At 40.8% G+C, this 16,648-nt stretch overlaps 1 protein-coding gene across 1 annotated transcript in view; it reads right to left on the bottom strand.

Moving 5' to 3' along the window:
• The window catches only part of cacna2d3 (calcium channel, voltage dependent, alpha2/delta subunit 3), a 29,522-nt gene that overhangs the window by 9,874 nt on the left and 3,000 nt on the right, over positions 1-16,648 (bottom strand). Inside the window, exons 3-15 of the mRNA XM_068593721.1 lie at positions 15,385-15,600; positions 13,815-13,931; positions 12,246-12,305; positions 7,926-8,088; positions 7,234-7,365; positions 6,198-6,258; positions 5,948-6,098; positions 5,687-5,761; positions 5,471-5,560; positions 3,069-3,182; positions 1,946-2,024; positions 1,084-1,217; positions 835-852 (exon numbers count right to left, since the gene is read on the bottom strand). Of these exons, the coding sequence (XP_068449822.1) occupies positions 835-852; positions 1,084-1,217; positions 1,946-2,024; positions 3,069-3,182; positions 5,471-5,560; positions 5,687-5,761; positions 5,948-6,098; positions 6,198-6,258; positions 7,234-7,365; positions 7,926-8,088; positions 12,246-12,305; positions 13,815-13,931; positions 15,385-15,600 (1,410 nt within the window). The remainder of the gene's footprint in view (positions 1-834; positions 853-1,083; positions 1,218-1,945; positions 2,025-3,068; positions 3,183-5,470; positions 5,561-5,686; positions 5,762-5,947; positions 6,099-6,197; positions 6,259-7,233; positions 7,366-7,925; positions 8,089-12,245; positions 12,306-13,814; positions 13,932-15,384; positions 15,601-16,648) is intronic.

Genomic DNA, 16,648 nt, shown 5'->3' on the forward strand with positions numbered 1-16,648 from the left:
TAGGTCTGCTGTTTCCTCACACCGTGTGTCGACACAGCCGAGTGTGCCCATGTCCCTGTTTGTGTGGTTGGATGTTCATTTGCGTATGCACATGCATATGAAACAAACCAGCTGTGAACTGTGTTATCTGCTATCTAGCACTCGACAAAATGAAGAATGGTGGGTCCTTAAATTAATCAAAACACACAATGGAAGCGGAAACTGGACTGCTTCAGTCCACACATGCACACGCGCACACACACACACACACACACATACACACACACACACACACACGCTCAGGTAATGCCCCCCCTCCTCCTCTTCCTCGCTCCTTTTCCCTTTTCTCTCTCTTTCTTGGTCTCCCCTCCAATGTCAGTTTTATTATGGGCTTTAGGAGATAAAATGCAATGATCCACAGAATGATGAATGGTGTGTCTCAGGCTGAGATACAAGAGCACACACTCCAGAGGAAGGACAATCTCCCAACCCTTCTGTGTGTGCGCGTGCACGTGTTGTGATGTGTGTTTGGTGTGTGCACGCTCATATAGGCTCCATGAGTACAATAAATGCTCTGTGCTGCTGCCCCCAGGAGAAGACCATCTTCACACTTTTGACTTCCTATGAGATCTTAAAGTCAGGACTATAAGCAGCCATTTAACCTCTCAAGTTCCTCTCAAGCACCTCTACCTCATACAACATCACTCAAAATCTTTGATAACCTGCATGTGATCTTCTTTTTGATACTCCCTACAGCATCTGGTCATTTCTTTTATGATAAGCAGAACAGATAAATTATGTGTTTTACAAATAAGTTATGAGCATGTAAAAATCAGATTGCATCTATATATTTACCTTATGGGCCTGGGAAAGCTGAAATGAAAGAAAAGAGGCATCAAGATTAAAGCATTGTGCGTTGACTTTGTGGACTCAGATAACAAATAACATACAAAACAGCCTCAAAAAGTGTAATGAAAGCATTTTGCTGCACTCTACAGACACACATGCAGTCCCACTTATATACAGATGTATGTATGGGTTGGACAATCACAGGAGTTGTGATCCTGCTTCAACATGGGGAGAAAAGCGCTGTAACACACTTACAGCACTGTCCACGTAAGCTTCAGTCCACACGGTGTCGTGCTCGTGGTCAATGACTTTTGGGCGGCTCATGACGTGAAGATACCTCATCACGTTCTCCTGAACATCTGCGAGGGTGGAGATCTGACTGAAATAACCTGCAATCAAACACACACATATCAGTATCAGCAATGTTTGGTCCTGCATCTGGAACTTAAATAAAAGTACTATCAGAAAACAGAACCGTAGAAAATATTTTAGAAATACGGAAGGCTTGTGTCCATGTTTTCCCAATGCACCCCTTGTCCATTCACAAAACGGTGTAGTTTGCTGCTGATGTCCCTGACATTACTGCGCTGTGCTGAACCACTCTGGAAACAGGTTTCAAGTGGTTCACTTTGCAGTGACACGGGAGCGTTTTGACTCGTGTCAGCTCCTGCGGTTGCTGTCAATGTTTCATATTGGACATGTAAGGTCATCCCTCAGTGGGGGGTGGGGAGCAGTATGGGGAGGATGTTTGGGGCTTGTCTCCCCACAATCCCTGTGTGATCTGTTTTCACGACTGTTACTCTCCTTTCCAGAGGGCACTCATCCAGAGCGCTGACACGTGGGAGCCATCAGCGGCGAGCAGCCAAGAGGGAGACACTCTGACAGGAAGAGGGATTAGCGCAGATTGACCTCCGACCCTCCCCGAGTGCCACTTCATTGCCTCTTGGCAGAAAGAGTCTGAGCCAGCACATACACATGCATGCACACAAGGAAAACACGCGTAACATTTACGTCCACAGCTAAACCACACGTACACCTTCACATCCTCCACATCGGACCGCACTGCACACTCTGACAAGAAGCTGTCTCGAGAAACGTTCATCAAAAAGTCCCAAACCTTTGTTGGCACACGCCATCCATTTGAGGTTATCAGCAAATGCAGACTCTCGTCCAATCAGGTATGGGAATATTCGCACCTGTGTAGAGGACGCATAGATGTCGAGAGTTTCAAAGATGGAAGGATTTAAAAAAAGAACAAGGAAAGTTATATGTGTCCTTAGTACTTCATCTTCATGTCCTGATTCTATCAGGCTTTGGAGCAAGAAGTAACATGACGACACACTGAGCAATAAACTGCTACTCCAGCTCTTTCTTTTCTTTCTTTCTTTCTTATTTTATTCCATCTTTTTTCTGTCCATCTTTGTCAATTTTTAACAGTAATTTGGGGATTATTTTTCAGTTTTCTCAAGTGCAGTTGAATTCAGTTAATTCTCTTTTGTTGGGGGTTTGGCACGGCGGCATAATCCACTGTCCTTTTAAAGAACGCTGTGTGACATTTTGCCAAACCTGCATGGCTCATTGGCTCCAGATGCTTTGCTAAGCATGAAGCATATAGAAAACACTGAATGGCAGCCATATAGCAACCCTGAGGCTGTATAAGGGGGGGATGGGGTACCCTGCCAAATACGGCCCTGCACCCTGCCAAACACTGCCAACACACATATGCTCGATAGGACTGAACAAAAGCCCTGGAGCTGTTGTTTTTATTGCTTTGTGAGTGGCACAGCAGTCCATTTCATTTCAACTGCATTTAAGTCTTACAAAGGGAGGCTAACAAAAGATTTTAAACCCATCGTTGAGTCCAGGAATAAAAGTGGGGAGAGCACAGCAGTAGGTGGACGGAGATCAGAGCCTTCAGGACTGAGCTGCGTGCACTGCGCATGTACCATGCCATTGAAAGCAGTTAATTTCCCATGTTTTATTTGTCGTGGGGGGAAATATTGTGCTGTAATGCGTCAACACTTGAGAAAACATCATATTGGGCGGTACATTACAGAGTTATGGGGAATGAAGTTACTAAAACAATTCCTCAGAACAGTAAGACAGGAGCTCCAGCTGGCATAAAGTATTAAAAATGGAAGAAAAGTGCTAAGCAGATTATTCTGAAAAAGGACACAAAGAACATTGAACACTAAGCTTTCTGAGGAAGATACTAAAGAGGAAATAAATGAAGTACTCACTTTTCTTTCTGGCCAATTGTACTTCTCAAAAACATCGTCATACATTTCAGTCGCCCCGTCGGTCACAAGCATTATGGCCTGGCTGCACAAACTGCCATGTCCAGTTTGATTAAACTGCAAAATGAGAAAAAACACATGAAGATATCAATTAAAAACCCAAATAATACATTTGTTATTTAAACATTAAACAAACAGAGCCGTCTGTTTCTTCTAATGATGATATCTGATATGACAGCTGCGCAGCCATCAGTCAATAAAACATGGATCATGTCTTGGTAAATAAACCTGAGGAGTGCAGTACACTTTATTCAGATGCCAGAAGATGCATCGCAGTAATTAAGTGGTTTATTGACCTGTAACAGAATGAATGTGGAGAGAAAGCGAAGGATGTTGCGACGCGATCGCAGGATGAAACCTGCTGAGCACCGATACTCTCAAATCACAGGAGGCCTGCAGAACATCTGTTGTTCTTATAAAGTGTGACGCCTTCTAATATAAAAGGTTATGCCAATCTCTGACTGTTTCATCAATGCAGCAGTCTTTATCATTTTTATGCCATAAAAGTTTGTATTGGTTGGCAACTTGTATGTGAGCGACAACAAATACAAGTGTGTTGAATATTAAAAAATGTTTGATAGTTATCAATATTGGTCTTGTTCCATAACAGGAAATCAGCTCTAGAGTAAAATTTGAAAGCCATGAAATATTTATTTGGTTGCTCATAATAGACTTTTTTCTTATAGGAACAATATTGACATGTCATAGTGGAAAGAGCTGTATTATTAAAAACAGATATAATATTAATGACATTAACAATGGCTTGTTCCATTTAGTGTCAGCGACAGTGAGCCAGCATGTACAGTACAAGAACCCTAAAACTGTAGCAGCTAAGTGGATTACAGCCACCATTAATTATATTATTTACACCTGTTCTTTCACATGTGATGAAAAAGGTCGGCCTCGTGTGTTACGCCCGTCTGTGGGCTCTCCTCGTCAAGCTCGGGAGGCGTCAGAGGGTCGACTGCTCATCTGGTTTATCATTTTATGGGCTTAAGCTCTTCCTTTTCTCTCATCCCTCCACTGCATCTGGTTCTTTTTTCTTATGCACGCCTGCATAACACATGTCCTACACAGAGATGTATGCTTTCATTGCTGCTGCAAACATCTTATTTTTTAATAAATTACTTGTTTTAATACATCTCCCACATGGACTCCATTCACTGAGCCAGAGGAGCATTTTCAGCGAAAGTGTCAAAGTCGTTATTGAAGACGCTGCACCCTCTGCGGCAGAGCAGCTGTCCTTACGCCTTTGTTTTAATGTCTATTATGTCCTTTGTTTCAGTACTGTAAGTAAATAAGGAATAGTAAATCTACATGTTAATGATAAAAGACATAATCAATGACAGGGATCATTAAGTAATTGATGCTGATGAAATCTAATCTATCCCACACCCGAGTTGTTTGAGCGGTAAATTAATGATCTTGTTGTAAAGCCATCCAACAAGGAGATGATTTAAAATATGTTAAACTATTTAATTATATGCTCGCTGTTTTGAGGATTTTTTCGAACCCGTGAGAGGAGGAAACTGAGCTTTTCTTTATCTCAACACTGCTCCTATGAAAATGGTGCAGTGCTCTTCAAGCGAGTTTCTTTTTGATTTGGTCTACGATAGGCTGTGTTCTGACTTAATTCACCGGGAAGTGATGTAACAATGAATTTCAGTTGTAGGCTACTGGCTACCTGATTACCATATTCATTGCAGGGCTTTAATTAATCTGACAAATGCAGAGGTAAAAGCTGCAGTCCCTCAGCTTCAGCAGCGCAGCCGCCTGAAAACAGGGAGATAAAAGGAGTGCGGCTCCTGGCCTTATCTGCTTTGTGTTCCAATCAGCCACGTTATTAATCATCAACGTTAATTAGAGCCATTAATCACGATTCAGAATGGATGTGTCTGTGTTTGGAGGGCGGAACAGGGATAGCGCTGGAGCGTTTCGACAGGCGACACACCTCCCAAACACTCAAATATATTTTACTGGAGTGTGCTACTTTTTTATGATTAGCAGAGAACAAGCAGAGGGTTGTACTCCAACACTTCCTGTCAAAGAAAACAAATGTGGCTTGAAAAACTGAAGTTTTCCGAATGTTCTGGTTGGTGGATTCCTTCAGTTAAATTAAAACAAAGTGCCTTTGTGATGATGGCTAAACACAAATTATTTCTTTTTCTACATCCAAATAAATTTAATAATTCAAAAAATATTTTTCTGAAAACTTATGATGACTGAACAGCATAATCACAAAATACGTACAAAAACTGTGTTGATCGGCTTTGGGATCAAATATAGACTGGGAAGATTTGTATTAAACCGACAGCCACAGATACGGTTTACACGCTGGAACTCACATCGCTCAGGATTGTGAATGCTTCGGCCAGAGCGTCCCCCAACAGCCCGATCCCTTTGGCAAACAGCTTGTCCAGATGCTCACGGAAATGCTAACAGATAAGGATAGAAGTGGAAACCATTTTAAACACAACAAAACAAAGTTTTAAACATTAAACCACACAAATTCCACCTGATGCGATCCACACATATTGCATTTCAGTTTGATCTCGACTCACATCTTTATTAGTTCTGTCGGCTCGGACCAGTGTGCCATTCAAACAAGGCTCCACATAGTGGATCTCTTGATTATACTGTGGAAATGCAAATAACATTAAGATGGATTAATATTCATTTAGTCATTTTTTAGATATGTCTTCGGTAAACATTATTCGACAGCATTAGACTGAGATTACAGAGAAATAGAAATCCACGAACATATTAACGAACAAAGATACAAACATGTACAGACACACACTGAGAAAAGGTCACAAACTTACTGCAATGATGTTGAAGAAGTCGTCGTCTCCAAGTGTGTCTAATATGGAGGAGACAGTCTGTCTGGCGATGGTCAGCCTCAGTCCTTTCATGCTTCCACTAACATCGACTAAGATAACAACATCCTTTGGAGACGTTGCTGCCTGGATGTACCTGACATATGTTAAATTACACATTTTGATATCTTGTTGCATAATTTTAAAACAATATATTTTGTTGAGGCGATGAGATGGAGAACCACGAGCGCCTTACCACTTCCTGTTTCTACAGTCAAAGCCGATGACGCCATGTTCATCCGGATGCCACTTTACTCCTGTGATATTGATCAGGAAGTCAATTACTCCTACTTGTTATATTTTACTTCCTCATAACTAGTTATGAGAAAATAACAAACTGTATAAACAAAAACAAAGAAAGTTAGGATATACATGCTCCAAGCTTTTGTTATGAAGTGAATGCTGCTGTGAAATGTATGAAGCTGACTGACATTTAAAATCAACACAAACAATTTACTAATGCACAGAAATAGATATATTTAACCCTACATGTAAAGTCAGTAGTGGAAGAAATAACCAGATAATTGATTACTTAAAGTAAATGTACTTAGTTACTTTTTACTGCTTCATATTGGGGGGCTCTATCGATCTTTATTAATGTTTTCACGCTTTGTTTTATAACCAAACCAAAGAAGTGTTCAATGGAGTGTGTTTTCACGCAACATTTAAATGACAACTACACTAGTAAAAGGTTGTTGTAAAACACTTGTGAAATAAATGTATTTTTATGAATTGCTACTTATACATTAAACATGAAGTACACCATCAGCTGTATCTGTGTAGCTTAACTCCAACACTGCCTGTTTCATATCATTGTAATGGTCTGATAAGTTCGATTGGATCCAGCAGCCGCGCAGTACGACTGCAGACCCACACGGGCAAATTCTGATTAATTACAGTCTGTATATGTGCATCCTCTCTGATGGTCTGTAAAATTACAACATTAGCCAAATTACCCTTTTAGTTATTCTAAATCATTTGTTCTGATCTTTTTTTCACTCTTGCACTGACGGCTTATGACTCCCTTGAGACAAGCCTTTCTGTTCACCCACATGCGTGAACACACACACACACTCAACACACACACACACACACACACACACACACACACACACACACACACACACACACACACACACACACACACACACACACACACACACACACACACACACACACAAACACACTGACAGACAGTGGAAAAGGACGACTGACAGAGTGACAGCACTCACCAGGGTACTGCCTGAAGAAACCTTTAGCGCTCCCAAAGTACTGCCAGATTAGTGTTGGGTCTTTCTCAAAATTATCTACAAACACTTTATTCAGAGCCTCGGACCAGTAAACTCCATTCACTATGTCAGGATCTGAGGAGGAGGGCAAAGAAATAGAAACGGGAGAGAAACAAGTAAATTAAATGGTGATAATAGTAATCATCCTGGTCACCATACCAAGTGCACAGTTGACCTTTGTCCCTTATTGACCCCCTTGAGGGAGTTACAATGCCTGTGACTGAATCATCCCCTCCCCTCCTCCTGCTGGACGAGCCTGCCTTTGTGCTGCGAACAGAGTTATGGGGAGTCCATTATAGCCAAACAAAAGCAGCCCTGGCGATACTCAGAAAGAGGCGACACACACGTTAAAAAACATGAAGCGACTGAACAGCTAGCATAAGACAAACATCTTTCCCATCCCCCCCTCTCGTCACTCTTTTCAGTCTTTTTGAGAGGTCGGCAGTTGCTTTTCGTATTGTGTCTAGACTGTCATCGATCGCCCCAACTCCATTTATCCCAGCTTGTTTCACTGATGCAGCTTCAGCTAACATTTCTCTCTTTTACCGCTTACTTAATCGGCCCTCATCAGCTCACTGCAGGTAAATAACCCTCACATGATGAGACTTTGTGCAGGCTTCGGGCTGAGCTCTCACCTTTGTTGTACATGTTAGTGGGCACCTGCACCACACTGAGGCTCAGGTTGACTGACAGGTTATTGAAATGGTCGTTGGGCTCCAGAAGAAACTCTCCTCCGAGCTCTACGTTACTGCCCTCCTCGTCCACTTCATTGATCAGTACGGCGTTGAAGTACTCGTACTGAGGAAAAGAGTGAATACGGTAAATGTTAAATTGAATAACTGTGATGACAGTGTTGATATTAATACTAAAGGTTAGGTCCACATATTTACAAATATATCTTATAACAATACTTACAGATGGATATTGAAAACAAAATGATTACTGTAATCATTCTAATCATCCCTGCCCAAAAGAATTTCAATAAACGTGATGGGGAAGAGAAACCCCAGTCTGGTCAAAAAGTGCTCTCTGAAGTTTGGTTGAAGCCAAAGTCTGAACAGTTTGTCCAAAGTGACAGTCCTTTCAGTATAACAGTGTTCCTTGTTTCCCCTGACATGTTACTGTGGCTGAGCAATAAAAACACAAAGATTGTTTCAGGGACTGATTTTATTCCCCATCTCTTTATGAGCAGTATGGGCAGGAAGAACAATTAAAGCAACCAAAATCTGCAACATATTATAACGGAAGTATTGTTTTATGTAAGGCAGACTGAACCTCTTCTTCAAGGGGTTAATTCCCCTCAAACAGGTGGCTGTTACCGCACAGATTATTCATCATTATGAACAGTAACGTCTGCTTCGTCTACATCTTTCCCCTAAGCACTAATAACTCAAAAACAAAGCTCAAATAAAGTGTTGCAATAAAACAGAAACATTAGACAATAAAATATAAATTGCTTTTCACAATTTCACAAACAAATATGTTCCACCTTTTCAATTGCATTTATTTGGCTTTTGGACAAAACGTATCCAAATTATTTCCGCCAAATACACACTCACTACTGGGAGCAATTTGGATTTCAGTGTCTTGCTCAAGGACGTTTGGACACAGACAGGACTATATTAATCTGCTCTCCCACTTAAGCTACAGCTAATTAATAGTCTTTTCATTAAACATAAAAACAAGTATGTGTGTGAAGATTTTTTGGGCGTATTTGTGATTAGATATATATGTATTTCCAGGTGTCTAAATGTGCATTAACTACAGCAGTTGCAATTGTCACTGATGTCTCAAAAGGAACTGTGCGTGCGAAAAGGACTTCATGAATGCAGTGAAAAGTCTGGCCTCCCTAAAGTGAAGCCCAACAGTTTGTCTGTCCTGTCCTTCAATGCCTGCTGCTGCAAAAAAGACTACCTCATCCTGTCTGAGTGGCCTCTCTGTGGCCTGTGGTCCTTATTAACTGCACTGATATATATATATATATATATATATATATATATATATATATATATATATATATATATATATATATATATATATATATATATATATATATATAGAGAGAGAGAGAGAGAGAGAGAGAGAGAGAGAGAGAGAGATGGAGGGAGCCAGGGAGAGATGGGTGATGGACTCTACAGCATCCCACTCGGGGAGGCCGTGCGGGCATCACCATCAAGCAGCCACTGACAGCTCATACCACGCCTGAGCGGCTCTCTGACGAGCTGCGGCAGGGCGGAGGGGTGGCGGCGGTGGGGTGTTGCTGCAGAGGGGGAGCAGCAGGGGAGAGAAATGTGCACCCTCAGCAGAACTGATAGTGCTGTAGAGAGGCACGTTAACCACCAGGGTTATTACTGTAGAGCAGGCCATGGGACACTGCAGCTCTCCGAGACGCCCCACTGGCTCTGCAGTTATAGCTGTAGGCCCTACTGCAGAGATCTGCCCTCCACTACGGGCTGCTGGGCCTTACTGTGTACCCACATTCCAAAATATAGAGAATAGGGGAGTCTCAATAAGGTCTAACTGGCCCTCGCTCTTAATGCAGTTGTTATTACCAACAGCTTCATATAATGAACTAATTTGTTGAGAGGCTGCCCACTTCCCTGATGTTTCAGATCACATTGTTCAAGAGGACATGTTCAAGATGTTAAGTTACAGTAATATGTGATCAATATAAATTCAGCATGTGAGCTAAATATATGTACTATATTAATTATATAGATGTTTATTCTATAGTATAATTTTGGAACATGTTTTTTTAATGATTGTTAGAAACAATAATGGTGTTGGAATGAATATCATGCTAATCAAAAAATAAAAACATGTGATCATGGATCATGTGCATTGCAGAATTTTAAGTTTTTTTTTATACTGTATGCTTTAAATCTTTGGGGGGCGATCACAAAAGCAGAAATGTGGCCTTTAACTTGAAGCTTGAATAGGTTTTGGCTGGATATTTTGAAACAAAGAACATTTAATGTAAACTGTTTAAGTTGTTTATTTAAAATGCTACTTTAAATTTTTTCATTTCATATTTCGGAAAAATCATTTTCATAGAAATCTATTGGAGGCTTTTTCAAGGCCCATATACATTTTAATAAAAATAAACTAAGGCAAAAAACATATTACAGTCTCTGCTCTATCAGACCTGATCTGCACACTCTTGAACCGCAGACTCGGGTCAATGAAAAACACCCGACTGTCCGGACACGAAGCATCTGAGATAAGAGCAGCCAGCTTATCTCATCGTGGTCAGTGAAATGGTGCGTGAAAAATGTGCCGTGTCAGGGGAGGCGAGGCTGGCTAAATGATGCCACAAGAAGTAATATCGTGACATCACATCATTATTGCTGGTGGATATTGAATTGTTCTTATTATTTCTTATGGCCTTTAAGATTAAATGTCTACATCAATTGCTTGAATAAAAATATTCACATCGCTTTAACTCATTCAAAGTAAAACATTGTATGCATATATTTGTAAAAGGCAAAATATAAAAAGATAGCAAATCCAACTATCATAGAATTATATCAAATAATGGCTAAAACAATGTGAATAATTGAATTAATACTGATATTTCTATACATTACGCATCAATATTGGTTTTTGGAGATAACACACTCTCAATGAAGTTTGAATAAATGGAAACCTTGCATGTTTTTTTTTAGAGAAATAATAGCCCAAATATAATTTAAAATAAATATGTAAAGACACATGTGCATGCATAAATCCTTCAGTAAAGTGTGTTTTTGTCAGCAATCTGCTTTAGAGGGGCAAAACAATATTGCAGTTGCAGATGTGTTAAAGTCTCAGAGAAATATTTCAAGGTGGTGAAAACAAATCAATGTTTGTTGTAATAGTCGCCTATTGGTAAACATAGCAGTCATATTTAAAGGTACACCTCTCGCCTTGTGTTGCCTGTGTGAACAGCAGAGAAACGGACAGGAAGCAATGCGAGTGAAATGTATTCCGATGATGTAAATGCTACTATTAACTGTAAAGTGCTGCCGTTATTTCAGTGTTTTGTTGCTCGGGTGGCTTTTCCAATCTAGAGCCATGAAAGTGAAACAATGCACCTCGCAAAGTTTCATTTATCTTTGTCTACTGGATAGAGGGAGAGAGAAAGAGGGGGGCGCGAGAGGGAGGAGAAGCAACGACAGAAATACTGCATTCCCTCTGCAGACACAGTGCGCCTTGGAAATGCGCAATGAGAGCCGCTAAATAATGTCCTGACCAGAGTCTGAGCACATGAGCATATCCTGTGAAATAGATTAAAATTACAAGTAATGCAGGACGACTTCCATATCCCATTTTTAGATCTGCACGTCCAATACCGTCTCCCGAGAAATGTTATACTTTAATCGAAAAATTTGACCAGGCATTACAAAGTTGCGACAGCCTTTGATTTCTGCATGCAACACACACACACACACACACACACACACACACACACACACACACACACACATATATATATATATATATATATATATATATATATATATATATATATATATATATATATATATATATATATATATATATATATATATATATATATATATATATATATATATATATATATATATATACATATCATAGCAAACGATCTCCAATACTGCATGATTGTACTGAACCTAAAGATGCTGCAGCCGCACATGTTTTTGAGCTCCACTTATAAACAGTCATCGTGAGTTATGACAGCGTGGCCTTCAATATGTGCGTCACTGCTTATCAAAGAAGCATTATGTATCAACCCGCTGACAGGACATGAGTGTGAAGGACGAAGCCAACGCAATTAAAGACTTTTAGGGCCTATTACCCTTCTCTCACCTTGCAGACGCTCCTCCCCAGCCCATGCAGCTAAAATAGTTCAGCCTGGTCTTAAAGAACGACAGATCACATTTTTAACAATCTTGTTCCCTTTTTTCTTTCCTTTTGTCCGAGACAAACTTCACCTGCAGGTCCGGGTTATCCTCGTGCTCATGGTGCGCTTCTTCTGCTGCCTCCACCAGCCGCTGAGAGGAAGACACTCCGTTAGAGCGGATACACGACAACATGCACGTTTAAAATATATGTAAACGATCAAATTCCTATGTAAAACATGCATATTTAAATTCGGAAATTATGTAACTATTCTTTAAAACTTTCACAAACGTACCAAAGGCCTCCATAAGTCACTGCTCCGTCACCTTATTATATTCAAATCACAACAAATGTCGTCTCATTGGAGAGGAACATGATCGAGGAGCATTGCCAAGCTTTAGATTAATCTTTGGATGGAATCCATGTCCAGCTTCTGTGTTAATAATATGTTGCCAGAGCGGTTTCTCCGTCCTTGGAAATCCTTCTAATATTTAAGGGCAAAACATGTGCATAAAATATAGGGCACTACTGGGCAGTGCCGCTGTAAAATGATTGATGGAGGAAGATTGGAGCTGGATTTCATGTCGTACCAAAGCACCATATAGCTTTTGCAATAACTCGATTCTGGAAAATGTGCTTGGCTCTGTGTTTCCGGGAAATGCCACCTAAACGTTTCAGTCACTCTCGCCTTCGGAGCCAAGCAGGTAATTAACGTCCGTCACATGTGACAAAATATCTGCTCATACAAACACAACCGAGGCTGTGGTGACCAAATGCAATTGACCTCGTGGTGAGATTTCATGTCGTCAGCAGTTGGCAAATATAAAAAACACAATTACATCAATATTTCTGATTTCGAGAATATAGGTTTCTCTTCATAAGCCAGTGCATTTTTTTTTTGACACCCGACCTTTATTGAGGTCACTGTCTCATTTTAAAACGTGCTTCTCTATTTGGAATAAAGTGATACCGTCGCCGGATTAGGATTCCTGTGTTGGTGTAGTTTTTTTTTTAATTTTTCTATTTTTACAAAAGCCTAATTTGTGCATGTTGTTTTCGCATAGTAAACAATATGTTGAGGCATCTCAGGGAATCAAATCATGTTTATTACATTAATTTGATTGCTTTCCTACACGTGTAATTTATAGGCTGAACTGTCATGAATTTGTGCGCACGTGGAATTAGGCAGGGGGAGATAAACGTTATCATTTCCCAGCAGTCCCTGCAAGATGCAGCATTAAAATGGTTACACACTCCTCTGTGCTGGGGTCGCAGAGGGGCTGCTGCAGTGAGGCTGACAACTACTCAGACCTGGACTGTAATACATTACAAGATCATATTTCAGATGGATCTTTTACACCACTGTTAAGTACAGATTTGGTCTTTGAACAGCTGAGTTTCTAAGTGACTAATCTGCTCAATTTAGGGACAACACACACATTTGGATTATTGTTGTGGGCAGGGGTCTATGTTTGACTTAAAAAAAAAAAAACAAGACCATCTGCACATTTAATAAAGAAACATTGCACACTCCGCCTAATTTCAAAAATATCCCCTTGACGAAAGCACATGGCCAACAAATAGCACTTTAGAAGTACTGAACTGAATGCTGCAGACCCCCCCCCCCCCATTACCCTCAACATATTAAATATTGTACCTACCCTGGTGGCCTCTGCTTTTTTCCGGAACACTTCCTCCATCTTCACAGCCAGGTTTTTGACCAGTTTCACACCATCAACTTCTTCCACCCTGACTGACTTTTCAAGTTCTTTATATTTCTGAAAATATGCGGGGAACAGAAGTGTGGCATTGGCCAAAGGGGACGACGAATACATACTGCAAACATATTGAGCTCACATGAACACATGAACTCATTAACAGTGACTTAAATGTCCACTCAATAAGAACATTAAAAAAACAAAACATAAAGACAATCATCTTTTCTCTGTGTGTCTTCTGCAACATTTGAGAGCACCATTGTTTCCCTACATCCCACTCCAGAGAAGTGGGGAATTGTTAAACAAGGCTTATAAGCTTTCACATGTTAGCTGACAAGCTGCATGCAGCTACTCTCAGATGAACGGCTGATAAAAGCCCCCCTGCAACACAGAATGATTGATAGTCTTTATCTCGTCGCAGCCATTGGCTGCACATGCTCCTTCTTTCTCTCTGATTGGCTGAAGATGGCCATGTTGGGTGGCCGTGGAGGGGTGGGGGGCTGGATCTGAAGGCTATGCATGGTAAGAGGGTAATTGAAATGGAGTCAAAGCACAGGAGAAAGATAATAACGTGTCAAGCTCGGGCGATTCTGGGTAATGAACTACACCTCACATAATGCTGATTCTGCTGGATGCACAGGACCTCCAGTGATACAGAACAAAGCCCGCCACAGCTCGGAGGAATATAACATTACATAATCCCACACCTGGCGCACACTCACACACATGATGAATAAAAACAAAAACCTGATCCTCTCACACTCTCCAGTCAGCTACATCACACACTTCCAAGATCTAAAAATAAACACATGCTACGTTAGTTTCGTAGCACACATTCAAACACATTACACAGCATGAGGACAAGATGCACACAAAAACACACATGCACACACACACACACACACACACACACACACACACACACACACACACTAGTACATGAGGCGACAAATTACCTACTGAAAGGAAGAGTGTGGACTCGCAGTGGAGCAGAACAGTTCATTTCACGCCTGTCCTCCTCGCCTCAGCACCCAGAATCCCCCCTTGCCCCCTTGCTCCTGCCTCACACTCCTCAAGTCATCAAGAGGAGGTTAAGCTCCATCCATCAAAAGCACTGATCATGACTATTGATTAGAGTAATGACCAATGCTGGAGTGAGGCCGGGAGCTGGAAGAGACCTAGTGTTTCCCCCTTTTGCAGAAATCTTAGTGGAATCGGGTAATTCTCCATAAAAGCATCTAATGATCAGCCTTAATGACCAGCCCCTAACGACCCGTCACTTCCCTCACAGCTCACTGCTTTGTGCTGACTTGCTCGGCACAGCTCTCTCCAGACATGCCTCCATGAGCAGGAACATGAGCAAAGTGCTTGCATACACACACATACAAGGGAACAAATCTGCAGAGCATGTTACAAAATGTTTTTGGACAAAAATTAAATGTTTGGGAAGAAATGGAAGGACAGCGGTTCCAGGACATGATTAAAATCATATTTCATATGAAGGAACTGTCACCTCAGAGCAAAGAGGTCCTGCACCCAGGAGCCGCTTTCTATACGCAGTTTGAAAGCTCTCCCCATATTTGCGTGGACTTCCTCTGGTTCCTCCGCCTTCCTCCCACGCTCCAAGACATGCAGCATTTTTTGGATTAATCCTGCTGCCTTTGGCCGAGGCACCGGCCTCAGAACTGGAGTTGGTCCCCGGGCGCGGCGCTGTGATAGCCCACAGCTCCTAAAATAGTGAGCATGAGTGTAGAGGATTAACAAGGATGAAGAGGACTCTTACTTAACTTACAGAAAGTAAAGAGGTGTTATTGACACAAGAATCACAGTGTCCAAGCAGAAAAATTATGTCCAGACTTTATGATGTAAATTAATTAAATGGATGCTATTAATGACTAGTAACCATGGCATCCACACAACGCTGATGAATAAACTCATGTCAGTGAGTTGTGGACTCAGTTATGTTGGCCTTTTCAAGATTTGCATGAAAAGATGTTCTTACATACTGTATATGTAAAATGTAATTGACACACAATTGAAAACACCTTTGAATACAATGCAACATTATACCACAAACACAAACAACATCACAATTCAAGTCAACACAAAAACAGCTGAATTACAGTTCATATTTATTAACTGCAGGGTGAATGTATTGTGTGTTCTCCAAAACACTGGATTAAATCCAGCATGCATTATTTTCAGCCTGGTAAGAAGACTTATCTGCTGATGAGACAGAAAAAAGACCTCAGATGTTTGAGTCTATAAAGCTGTTATTTAGTTTGGTTATAACCTGAAGGGCAGGTAACCAACTGTTTATGATGGACACATGATGTGCAGGTACATAACGCTTCATTATGGTTTAACCTCCTCAACCCATAGTAACCCTGTGATGTGGCTAAGCTTTTGTTAAACCCACTTACGTATATTTAAAATTGTAGTGCAGATCCCATTCCAAAATATACTTTTTGGGGGGCAAGCATGTATGAAATAAGGCGCAAGATTTGCAGAACATTTACTTTTAATGTGATGACACTTCCATCTGCACTACTCCGTTGTCTCTGTTGTCTTCAATGTTTTTTTTTCATATTTATCTTGCTTATTGTATATACTATGTGTATATGTACAATGAGAGCTGTGTGAAACCCATGTGTGTAAACACACACGGCCAATAAAGCTGATTCTGCTTTTGATTCTAAGTCTGATGACGCAGCCATGAAAACACAACATGTTGGTTTTGAATATTTCACATGGTCTAAGTATTGTATAGTCTGTTG

Source organism: Clinocottus analis, unplaced genomic scaffold, assembly GCF_023055335.1.
Source record: "Clinocottus analis isolate CAN_PGR_092001 unplaced genomic scaffold, fCliAna1.0.p SCAF_3, whole genome shotgun sequence".
Lineage (NCBI taxonomy): Eukaryota > Metazoa > Chordata > Actinopteri > Perciformes > Cottidae > Clinocottus > Clinocottus analis.